The following is a 12,650-nucleotide window of genomic DNA, read 5'->3' on the forward strand; positions in this document are numbered from 1 at the left end:
CTGGCCCAGTACTCTTCCGCCAACAAACAGCGGCTCGTTGAAGTGAAGTTCTGAGGTAATTAATACGAAGAAATGCAAAAATATTACAAACTTTTGTGGCCGTGTTTGTAAAAACATGTAGTTTTCATGAATTGACTTGACTTTTTAGCAGTTGCAGTAACCTTCTGTCGTTCACGTAAACAAACTGCTTTATGAAGACGGTAACGTTAGCGGTTACCAGACCAAACGAGGAGCACTTTCGACAAAACACTTGAGACGATAGAAGATTTAAGTTAACTCAAAATGTTTTCTCTGTGGAAAGCCAGCGCATTTTCTATGTTCTCAGTCAATGTAACTACACAGTAGTTGTGCAAAAGTGCAAGCGTCTGCTAAAGTTGAGTTTCGTCCATGTAAGAGCTCAAACATTTTTCAGTATTTATTTTCAAGTGTATGTGTTTTAGCATTTGTGAAATCAATTCACGACAAGCTTTTCAAAACATGTTGTTCCTGTGTTATGACGCAAGTGTTGGTTAGTCAGTAACCATCCCAATATGGGATACAAAATCTGCAGGATGTAAGTGTTATGAGATGCAGTCTGTAATTATTTAATGCCATTATATAAAATTAAAGGTTTTTGGAAACAACAATATAAGATATTGCACAAACACTAACTTTCCATTTTCATCTGAAACTGTTGGAAAGGGTGTGCAATGAATGGAAATGTGACTTTTGTAGGGCACCCTTGATTCCTGTACAGTCATAGACTTGACGATACATTTGTTTTTAATGTCAAAGTATATCAGTGCTTGTTTATTCTAAAGCTAAGGTGATGATACAAATAGTATTATTCGGCTTTGGGTCTAATCATTTTCTGCTTCTTTTCCCCTATGATGTCACATACTACTCCACCTCTCCCTTTCATACATTTTGCTTATTGATTATTATTTAATGAATAATAACTTTTGGCCTCTTGTGTCCATTCCACAGTAGATGGAGAACTTCATCCTGTATGAGGAACTTGGGACGGGCAGTAGCTCCGTGGTCTATAAAGGAAGAAGAAAGGGCGATCTGAACTATGTAGCCATCCTCTGCACGGACAAAGCCAAGAGACCAGAGATCACTAACCATGTAGGACAGTGCTTAAAAAATTATAAACATATCAAGACAAGACATACTTAACATTTTTACCACATCTTAAAATAATGTAGGTGTTGAAAGTGGCCTGTTATTTCTAATTAATAGTAGTTAAATAACTACTAAGAGTTATATTGACCTGTTATACCTCCTATGCTGTTAACAGGGAAATAATCTATTTTCATTACAAAGTTATCCTTTGACATTAGACTTATGTGCCCCCCCCCCCCCCACACACACACATTCTATGAAAGTAATCTATTCAAAGTACATATAAAAGACTACTGGATTTGTCTTTTTATATTTAGTACCTGCTGTACCCACTAAATTGTGTCTTGTTTTGTTCTCTGTAAGGTACGTCTCAGTCTTGATCTGAAACATCCGAACATAGTGTCCTTCTATGAGTGGTATGAGACAAGTAACCACCTCTGGTTGGTAGTGGAGCTCTGCACAGGTCAGTTATTATTTCCGGCACTTCTAATATCAGTCAGAAACCATTAATGGAAATTATTTTGTGCTGTTTTTTTAGCCATTAACTGATGTGGAACCTGAAATGAGAAATGCATTTTTAAGCAACCTAGAACTGAATGACATCACAAATAGTTAATACTGTTACATTTTATTACAACAGATTAATGAAATTTGTTAATTTCACTTTGCACTCAGAACCTTAACAACCCAGCAGCAACTAAGTTTTAATAAATTAAGTGGTTTTAAGCTAATCTCATGCAAGGACACCCTCCTTGTCAAGTTTTCTGAGCCTAAGTTAGCGTCAAAATACCTTAAATAATTTAAAACAATGTGACAAGTTTCACGTTTTCTCTCTCATGCTCGCTCTGTTGTGTCAATCATTTCCTCATAAATGCTGATCTCTCTTTTCTCTGTTTGTCCCATTTCTCTATCAGGTGGTTCCCTGGAGTCAGTCATAATTAAAGATGAATGTCTTTCAGAAGATGTGGTGAGGAGGTTTGGATGGGACTTGGTTCAAGGACTGAAATACATCCATGAGCTAGGAATCATTTTCTCTGATTTGAATCCTGCCAAGGTTTGTGTCTTAATTCCTGTTGATACAAAACTACCTGTATAACAAAGAATATCATGTGATACAATGCTCTCCTATTGTTTCCCATAGATCCTATTGGACGGCAGTGGTATTCTGAAGTTAGGTAACTTCTGTCTGTCCAAGGGGGAAGGGCAGACACGGGAGGATTTATATGCCATGCTCTCTACTTTTGAGTGTGAAGAAGATCAAGATACCAAAGACAACTTTGACGACATGCAGAAAAGACTACAAGGTCAGATTACTACTTTATTCTGTTGGTTTGTTTGGAATTGTTGGCTGACAGTGAAGCTTAACCAAGCCAGTATAACGTGCGGTGCAATCTGTGAAGGGTTCAGTTGAATTGAGACACAGCCTACTGCTGCTGACATGTTGTTTAGCATTACATCTTTAGTTTCAATGAAGACAGAAACTGGAAAGGTCATTTATTCACATGACTGAAACATCTCAGCTAAGACAAAAACATCAGTAGTGAATATACAATCCCATCATGAACTGATGTGTCAGTGAAATGATGTCACTGAAGAGGTGCGCTTGTTTTGTGCGCCTTTAAAGCAGCAACCTTCTGTGTGGTTGTGTTTGCCACGAGATATTTTAGGTTACATCCAAAACAACTCTTAGTTTGATGACTTCATGAGGACAGACAGCAAAAGATGGAGGGGATACATTTGCTGACATGGTTGTTATATCAAAATAATTTAACACATTTTGGAGAAAGTGAATCGTGGAAACTAAGTGAAGAAGTAAATAAGTAATTTCAATCATTCATTAAATATTACCTTTTACAGTGTAATGTATACGGACCAAGGATAAGAACGCTTATTATTTTTCTAATTCCAATACATGTATGTGTTTATATTTCCAGGTTCTCCAGTTTATAGCCCTCCAGAGGTTTTGCAGGGATCAGAAACTACTAGGAGCTCTGATCTGTGGGCTCTGGGTTGCATACTCTATTACATGTACACTGGTACCTACTGTACACACACACACACACACACACACACACACACACACACACACACACACACTGGACATACTGACATTAAGAGAGAGGAGCACAGACCTTCTACTTTAAGAAGGGAAGAATAATTATGGGCAGGTGAAAGACAATTACAAAAGCGATAAGGACAGGATATGCAGTATGCGAAACGAGAACTGTGAGAAGGTCTAAATAACAACGTGAGACCAGCCAACAAATATTAAATACATGAATACCAATCTGACTGTGGGATCAGGGGAGGACATGACACATTCAAATATAACATGTGCAGTATATTGTAGTTTTTTGTGAACCTAAACATGTGTCTGTATTTCAGGTAAACCTCCTTTCTATGCTGATAGCTACACTGAACTTACCAAGATGGTTTTACTTCAGGAACCACCACCTCCCAGACCGACAGGTAATACACACACTCGCTCACATTCATGCATAAACCCACATGCTTTCACAAAGACACACAGTTTGTGATGTTACAAATGAATCTTCAAAGTTGTTTGGTAGTTTGTTGAGGACAGCTCTACCTCGCTCAAGTCGTCATTTTTGGCTTATTTATAACTTCTGTTTTGTTTTCTGCAGTGTTTTCATCCAGTCCTCCAAGTGAAGATTTCCAGAACCTTCTAAAACGCTTGCTCAACAAAAACCCAGATAAGAGGTCATGATCATGGAGACAGACGTGATGACACACACAGACACACAAACAGAATTAACAAGTCTTTTCTACTGCCACTGTAACAACTACCAGTAAACCATGTGACAGGTCTCAAGTCTTATGGTACTTTACAATTTAGTATGATAATGACAAGATAAAAAGTCCATATTATCAATTATTGAGGGCATATTGGAGCTTGATTTCTCTTGAAGTAGATTACTGTCTGAACACCGCACAGACAGTGACATTTTCTGGACTTTAATGTAGAATGTGATTTCAGATTGCTACTTCCTTTGGCATGTCAACCATAGTGTCATTTTATTGTGTTCTTATTTGTTTTTTTGTTGTTGTTTAGGATGGTCTGGCCAGAGCTGTTAGAGCATCCTTTCTGGACAGAATTACTAATGGAAGAAGAGCAGTATGTTGAAGATGAGGAGGATGTGGATGAAGAAGGGGATCAGGAGGAAAATAATGGCTTTGAGGGTGGTGGTTCTGTTAGCTTGAGGTGTGTTCATGATTATTTGTCTTTAATTTACAGTTCCTAAGGCCTATGAGTCTTTTGTTTTAGCCATTTTATGTTACATAATGACTCCGCAAGAGTCATAATGTACACATTATTTATAGATATACAGTATACAGTACGTACTTGGTGTTGTAAGTGTTGGTTAAGTCCAGTCCAGCCTCTTCTAGTCCGCTGGGTGTAGCCTTTATTTGTACAACAAACAGCATGCAGAGTTGCCAAAAAGTTTCTTGGTGCAGTTGATTCCCTTACAGCGGAATAACTTGTGTTATTGTTTGTTTTTACAATATCTTCACAGACAAACAAGGATCCCTGAACCTATCCCTCCAGGAGAGGCAGAAAAGCTTCCTAACAGCTGCTCCACCATTCCCCTGCCAACCCATAGGGTCACCAAGAAATTAATTTTGTCACAGACAACATCAACAATGAATGGACCATCAGACAGAAAGACTGATCTCCAACACTCTGAAAGACACACAACCCGTGGGACCTCAAGGAACAGCCAGGGCACAGGTGATGAGGCGGGAAAGGAGACAGAAGGAAGAGGGGAGGTTAAGACAGAAGATAACCCCAAGCTATCTGCGGGCCACTTGATGTTCCACACCCAGAAAGCCAATAAGTCATTCACACTAGGTAACACATTACCTGATGTCTGTGTTTGGTAATCATGTGTGAATGTTTTACACAGAGTGGAATATCAGAAAACTTTATACTAGTAGTTTGTTAAATGTCCTTTGAACAGTTGACCATGTGTGTGCGAGATACAGGTTAATATAAAAAGTGTTGATTGGACATTATTCACTTTTTTGCTGTATTTATGGGCTGTTATCACCAGCATAGCTTTGAGAGAGGCTGTTTCCAAGCAGCAGCACCACAAATGTCCTAATATGGTTGCAAGGACAAGCAGGATCAACAAAGGTCTCCTGCACAAACAAGGAGTATCTTATACGGTGTTTTTTTCTTTTTTACAATAACAGCTTTATATACAGTGCAGTGATCTCGTTTGAATGATAAGACACATGTTTTTTTCACATTCATATCTTTCCCAGTTTGGTATATTTGCTCCATCTTACACGTGTGTGTCCTCTAGTGAGAGACATGCAGATCTGTGAAAAATTTTAAGTAAAAAGTGATAACTTGACCCCAACAGAGAGGGGATCTGTTTGGAGAGCATTTTACTGGAATGGCTTGGTCCACTTCTCCCCTCAGAGGAAGGGTAACTGCGAGTTTGTTAAATTGTTAAATTGTTGCTAAATTGTTTGAATTTTAAATAGTCTCTCCTGGTCATCATTAACCCCATATAAGGGAATATCTTTTTAAATGGTAAATGGACTTTACTTATAGTCTTCCAACTACTTAAAGTGCTTTTACACCACATATCACACCCACCCATTCACACACTGATGGTAGTGCTGATTGCTGTGTAGTATCATCCATCAGAAGTAACTAATGCCATTCATACACCACCACTGAAGCAGCGGGAGCAATTTGGGGTTAAGGACACATCGGAGATGTTGCCCAGCTGGGGATTGAACCCTTGACCTTCTGCTTGAGAGGCGATGACTCTACCGACTGAGCCACAGCCACCCACAAACACTTTAAGAAATGTTTGTCATCCCTGCAGTAGAGTTCCTCAACTTTTAGAATAAGTGCTAAGGCACAATAAAGCAGTTCTGGCTGCACATGGCTTTGAACTCTTTACTAAGATTTTAAGACAATTTTCCTTCACCTTTTTACCTGTCAGCAAGTGTCATGATCCATCCTCAAAAATATGTTATTGTATGTTCTTTCTTCTGCAGATAATGTATCAGAACTCAGACCAAAAAGTGGAGTGGATGAGGACAACACTGAGGCCATATTTCTGCTCAGGTATTCAGTCCAGTGTATTTGCTTTCTGTACACGTCTCTGAAGCTAGACTTTGTAAGAGTTGTCACCTTTTTCCTCCAAATGCCCTTCTTGATGGCCAGTAAGATATTTCAGTATTTCAAAAACACTTAAAGTTTGACTTAATACCAACACCACAAACACACTTACAAATACTCTTCCCTAAAGTCTACAGTAAAATACAGAAGAGATAAGAAGAGTATAAAAAATCTATTTCAAGAGTGTCCTGGCCAAGAAAGGCAGCAACACAGGTGAAGTTTCCGACAAACAACTAGCAGCCATACTTACAGCCATACATAACATAAGCCACATGAACACAAGTCATAAAAGAAGTAAAACAATGAATATTCGTCAAGATCGACTACAATCATAAATAAATCAAGCAGAACATCTTCAGGTGGATGTATTTGCCTCTATTTCATTCAACATCCACTAAAAAGCACCCAGTGAGGCCAGCTCATTAAGAAGCAGCTCTTTTTGGGAGCAGCAAACTTAAACGCCTTTTTTCCCAGTTCAGTTCTGACTTTTGGAGCAGACACTAGGATAGGATCCTGAGACCATAGATTAGAAGTTCCACTTATCTTCTGACTGATGTAGGTGAGGATTGCTGTACACCTTAAAAAGATTTGTAAATAAGAATACGCCAGTGTTTAAGAACCTCAAAGCCTTATGATACACAGTGTCCAGAGAACATTTTAGTAGAGGGATGCATGTATAAGACTTCCCCATAGTCCTGTACGGACCATAGACTGTAAAGTACGGACATAAAAGTGATACAGTAGCAACATTAAATATCATTTTAGAATATGTACAAGGCTTCCATCGTATTTGCACACTGAACCTTTGCCTATACGCTGTTCCTCCAAATAAGCTACGTCATTGTCGGTCTTGTTCACATAATAACAATAATAGTTAAATGCAACTAGCAATATATTTTGATGTTGTCTTCTTTGTTTTTTAAGCTCCCGTGCCAACTTGAGTAGAAGCTGCAGTGTCTCAGGCTCTCCGAACTCGACCCCTGCACCTCAGGTCACTGCCATCATTTATTCTTGAATCTGTAAAAGAAGACCACAGCAGAGAGGAGTGATTCATGCTAATGAAATATATGAGTTACTGGTCACTTGTGACCAAAACAAATTTACTACTGCTGATTGTGTGTCCTACTTAAGACTAAAATATTTTCACTTTAAAGTCTAACTTTAAAGGCATGTTGCTCTCTGCTTCCCTCTGCTGGAGAATAAGTAAATGCTTCTCTGCTGCTGACGTTGACTCTTCTGATCCTTATCTTTTTCTTTCCCATCTTCTTAGGCCAATACTGGGACTGACATCACATCCCAGGTGAAAGCTCTTCTCCATACTGACTCTGATCTCACTGTCACCCCAATAATGGACAACCCAAAGGTACAGACATCCAGTATTGACTGAGGCTATATCAGATTACAAGGTGTTTTATGACATTAAAATGCATATATATGACATTTACACCTTTTCAGTAGTAAGAGCATTGTGAGAAGCCTTTCTTGTTTCATTTTTAGTATAACCTCCTTACACAATACAATTGTAAAAGCTTAACAGTACCAAACGAGAAAGCTTTATTTGTACATGTATGTGTGTAATTTTCATTGTAATAAAAACGATTACTTGATAACATGAAGCAGGGACATAACTACATTGAACCTGATATGAAGACGAGAGAGCTTATACTGAGGCTCATTGTGTGACTTCTTTTTCTTCTTTCCAGATTCTTAAGAGTCCTCCAGTGCGATTTGATCCCAAAACCCTTTGTGTACCGGCACATTCAGGTGTGATAAATGAGTTTTTTCTTGAGTCAATAACAAATGAGATTTTCAATTTGATGAGGAAGTGCAGAGGTTCTAGGGAGTGTATAGTCATAGGCCCCCGTCTGTTTTATAGCTGTCTTTATTCCTCCCTTCCAGTTGAGAAGCTGCAGTCTCTAAGTGATGAAGAGTGGACTGTCTTCCTCCTGCAGCTCTGCTCATCCCTTGAAGACCAGAATCTTTCTGCTCCTGCCTCCACTCCTCCTCCCCCATCCTCCACAGCCACTCGCTCCAGACTCAACCTGCTGTGCTACCTTTGCTGTGTGGCTGGGCATAAAGTTGTTGCCAACAGGCTGATTAACTCAACATTGGTAAGAAAATGTCTATTCACTTTAAATTAAGGCTGTCACATTTGTATTGTGATTAATCTCTAAAATGCAATAGTAAATCGTGAATAATCAAAATGTTGATCCCGTTTGAAATTCCATTACTTTGCCTTTTAAAATGTATCATGATTAGGCTTTTCATATGAATGTTTTTACTCTCTTAATATGAGTGTACTTTACTTGCTGTTTGAATTCAACCCTGAACCTTCTGGTAAATCGAAGGTGACAATATTGACTTAACTAAGTAAAAAGGAACTCATAACAGATCAATAACTAAATGGAAACAGCTAAAAGGAATGGTAGGAAAGTGAAATGTTTGATGTCATGAAGTGGATATTACTTTTGACTCGTCAGCTAAGCTGTCTAGAAGTTTTTTTTAAAGTGAAATGAGACATTCAAATATGCAGCAGTGTTGTGTTGTGTTTTCCATCACTGTGACCACAGGGAGACACTGCAGAGGCTTATCCATGGTGCACCTAAAGGGACAAAAGAGCAGGCAATAAAAAAAAAAAAAATCATTTCAGACCTTAATTGCATTTAACTAGTTACTGCTGATAGCCTTACTTAAAATCCCTATCGTGATAATTATGCACAATCAATGGATTTGGTCAACAAATACATTTTAAAGTTTGAGGGAATATTTTTAACGTCATCACTACCTGGGAGTGTAGCTGTCACTGTTCTATGCATAGTATATACTTCCTTAATTTTTGTGTAAACTATAAAAAAATAAATGACTGTTTATTGTGTTTGAATGTCATTTTTCTTCCTGTATGACGTTTGTTTTAACATAAAGTATTTGAGAGGGTTTGCGCACCCCATGTACAGAGGCTGTAGTCCTCAAAGCGGGCAGCCCGGGTTCGAATTCGACCTGTTGCTGCTTTCTCTTCTAACTCTATCCATTGTCTTGTCTCTCCATTAAAGGCCCAACAATCTAAAAAGAAAGAAAGTATTTGAGAATATGAATGAATTTTAGCAAAAATTTGAAATTGTGTTTTATGTTTACGCTAAAAAAACGACCTTTAAGACATATAAGTATTGATTTAATGTTGTGTAATAATACTTTGTCCATCATCCTACTGTGTCCTATTCACCCTCAGCCCTTCAGCATGATGAAGTGTTTTAATCAAGTGTTTTATTCAGAGTAAATTTGAGTAAGCTTATGTATTGTCATAAAGACTCTAGTACCCTTGTTTTGCAGTCACATATACTGTAGTAATTTTCTTACAGATGAGTTTGTTAATCTTGTAGACTTTCTTCTTTCTCTCTGTATTTGTCCCTCTTAACTCATCTCTCTGTTACGCAGCTTCCAGTACTGACCCATCAGTTACGACAAGCTCCAAACTGGGACATGTAAGTACATGGTGTTTATATACTTTCTATAAACCAGGAAGCATTATTGTATGCATTTAAAGTTTAGGATTGAAAATATACTGAACATTTTTTTTTTTGTTTAATTAAATGTGTCTTTTTTTTTTTTTACAGGAAGAGCAAGGTTCTCAGATTGATGGGTCTGCTCGCTCTGCATTGTACCCAACTTGGAGAGGAAAGTCCTGTCTCTGAGGTCTGAAACAAACACGAACAAACACACATACTACATACACATTCAGTGCTATTATTTCACTCTATTTTGTTCACTGCAAGCTCCCATTTAGTGTGGAATTTCCTCAGTCTGGACTTAAGCATATCTCTGAGTATAAAAAGAAATGAACTTTGTTTTTAACTCCAAAAAGAGGTAAATTGTAAGGTCCATATTATAGGCAAACGACATGTCAAGCGTTATGCATTCTGTAACCTTAATAAACTTTTGAAGAACCTTTAACTCGCAGTACAAGTTTGCACCACGAGGTGGCAGTAAATACGAGCACAAGCCCAAGACATGCTTAGAACAAGGAAAAAATGCACACTAAGGCATTAGTACACACAAATCCAGTGTGTAATACTACACATAGAGTGAATAGTTGCTTAAGCTTAAAATGCTAAATGTTAGGTTGTTATCCCTGCTGTTTGGAGAAATGTCACCAACATGTTTCCATAGATAACGCCATTCTCACTCTACCGGTACTAGTAATACCAGTAGTTTACCAGTAGGTGGCATTAAAAACCTACAATACAACTCTTTCACAAGAGACTGTCTCTCTCTCTTTCTCTCTCTCTCTCTATCTGTTTCTCTCTCTTTCCCATATCCACACTGTCCTCCCTCTGGTAGAATGAGTTTTAATAGTGTTCTGTTTGTAGTCATAAACTGTCTACTAATAGAGAGGCACCATTATGGGAGCTTTATTTGAAAACAATTGTATGGTAATCAGTATGGAGAGACATAAGAGTTTTTGATCTTGTCTATATTATGCCATGAAACACAACTCTAATGATTATAAAGTTAAGAGAGAATATTCCATTGACGGTAGTTGCAGTTTGTTACTGCTGAAGTTTAGATGGGACACATTAGAAAACCTTCTAGAGCCATCTTGCACGCTTGCTCTGCTTCACTCATTAACTTGCGTCACCAGCACCTTAAAAAAAATATGTCTTTCAGATTATTTTTCATTTAATGTATTTTTTATTTTGACCTCCCTGTGGAACAATGAGCTGATATTTGCCAGGAGAAGGACCATGTTGATGTTAGGGACAGAAATGGTGCTAGATGACAGCAGCAGTCAAGAAAAACTGGAGCTTTTTAATAATTATATTAACATAACTAAATTAAAAAAGGACCAAAAAAATAATTTTCTCATCAATGATGACTGTACATGTTTGATCAGGTCTACAGGAAGAGGAGGAGGACTATGTCTCGCTTAGTTGAAAAGGTTTAGCTGTTTTCAACCACATGAAGAGTTCTAGTACATGTCATGAGTATGCTAATATGACAACAGAAAGTGGTTGGTATGCATATATAATATATAATATACAGTATATACAATATGTTTGCCGATTGTTTAGAAAAACTACTTATATGTTTGTCATTTTTCATTTAAAGCTCAAACCTTTTTTTATTTTAAAGTTTATTATCTTCATGAATTTAACATTTTTGCAGCACTGCAGTTTTGGGCTGCATCAGCTTTGGCTTGGTGTACCTGTTATACTGGCTACAATTGCATTTTGAAAATACAGCTGTAATAGAATAATCATCTGTAAAGTAATAGGACAGGCTTATTTACACACAAATGTCCTGGAGACACAAAAGTTCAGACACCTGACTGCCCCGCCTCAAACACACACAGTTTTAGACAGAGGGTTGAACTTATTCAACATAAAAGCAGTTTTGGACATAAGATCTGAAGCTTCTCTAACTTAAGTGTTCCTTTAACCTTAAACAGAAACACACATTATTTTGACTGTCTCTCTCTTTCCTCCACCTTCTCTCTACTCTCCGTTGTTTCTCTTTCTGTTCGTTCACAACCATTTATTCTGAATGAAATCCGCTCTCGCTACAGGGGTTCCGACTTCACATCCGCTGCCATTCCTGGTTTGTTCTTTTCTTCTCTTCCAACACTTGTTCTGACACCTTACAGCTACTGAGTCGTCACGGCGATTTACAAAATGGCCGACAGTGGCATGGCAGTGGTTTTTCAGGGTGCTTGTTGTAAAAGACAAATGGCGGAACATTTTTTTCCGCTACAATCCTTAACATTTCTGCTGCTACCGTAGGATGACAAATTGTTAAGAAAAGGACAAAGCTGTTCGGTTGTGCCAGTGTGTCTTTGTGTTTCAGTTTGTGTCCATGGCCGCTTGTGTCTATCTATAGACTCAGCAGGGGTTCTCTCTTCTTGTGTTTTTAAGTGTACAGAGGCTTTTTCAGACGTGTTCATGTGTCACTCAGCAGGGATCCTGCGTATGAAGTTGTGTGTGTGTCTGTGCTGTTCTTGAGTGTTGATTGCGAGTGTGTGCGTGGACATGCAGATGACCATAAAACAACAGATACTTGTGTGTGTTTTTTCTCAGCAGGGGTTCTCCTGCTGCTGTCCTGCTGATTGGAGTTTCAGGGCTGGGCTTAGTTACCATGGTTACTGCTATATGCTTCCATCAAACCCCCCCCCCCCCCCCCCAAAAAAAAAAAATTGCACACACACGCACAAACACTCCTGTCTGTCTCTGTCACTGTCCCTTTCTCTTTCTTAAGTCCGTCTGTCTTTGTCCTTAACTCACTCTTTGTCCTGTCTTCAATAGAATTAAGAGAATACCATTTTATGGGTTAGTGTCACTAACATACACTTTGTGCTTTCAAAAGCAACTCAATATCATTTTCCCCTTCACTTATC

The 12,650-nt window shown here is 38.3% G+C and overlaps 1 protein-coding gene across 1 annotated transcript in view; it reads left to right on the forward strand.

Moving 5' to 3' along the window:
- Window positions 1-12,650, forward strand: part of ulk4 (unc-51 like kinase 4) — a 74,760-nt gene continuing 62,110 nt past the window's right edge. The window contains exons 1-17 of the mRNA XM_065957747.1: window positions 1-55; window positions 967-1,107; window positions 1,468-1,567; window positions 2,019-2,158; window positions 2,246-2,408; window positions 3,039-3,140; window positions 3,490-3,573; window positions 3,750-3,825; window positions 4,178-4,327; window positions 4,641-4,975; window positions 6,142-6,211; window positions 7,190-7,256; window positions 7,536-7,628; window positions 7,969-8,029; window positions 8,165-8,376; window positions 9,698-9,744; window positions 9,877-9,955. Of these exons, the coding sequence (XP_065813819.1) occupies window positions 970-1,107; window positions 1,468-1,567; window positions 2,019-2,158; window positions 2,246-2,408; window positions 3,039-3,140; window positions 3,490-3,573; window positions 3,750-3,825; window positions 4,178-4,327; window positions 4,641-4,975; window positions 6,142-6,211; window positions 7,190-7,256; window positions 7,536-7,628; window positions 7,969-8,029; window positions 8,165-8,376; window positions 9,698-9,744; window positions 9,877-9,955 (1,917 nt within the window). The 5' untranslated portion in view covers window positions 1-55; window positions 967-969. The remainder of the gene's footprint in view (window positions 56-966; window positions 1,108-1,467; window positions 1,568-2,018; window positions 2,159-2,245; window positions 2,409-3,038; window positions 3,141-3,489; window positions 3,574-3,749; window positions 3,826-4,177; window positions 4,328-4,640; window positions 4,976-6,141; window positions 6,212-7,189; window positions 7,257-7,535; window positions 7,629-7,968; window positions 8,030-8,164; window positions 8,377-9,697; window positions 9,745-9,876; window positions 9,956-12,650) is intronic.

Source organism: Labrus bergylta, chromosome 8, assembly GCF_963930695.1.
Source record: "Labrus bergylta chromosome 8, fLabBer1.1, whole genome shotgun sequence".
Classification (NCBI taxonomy): Eukaryota; Metazoa; Chordata; class Actinopteri; order Labriformes; family Labridae; genus Labrus; species Labrus bergylta.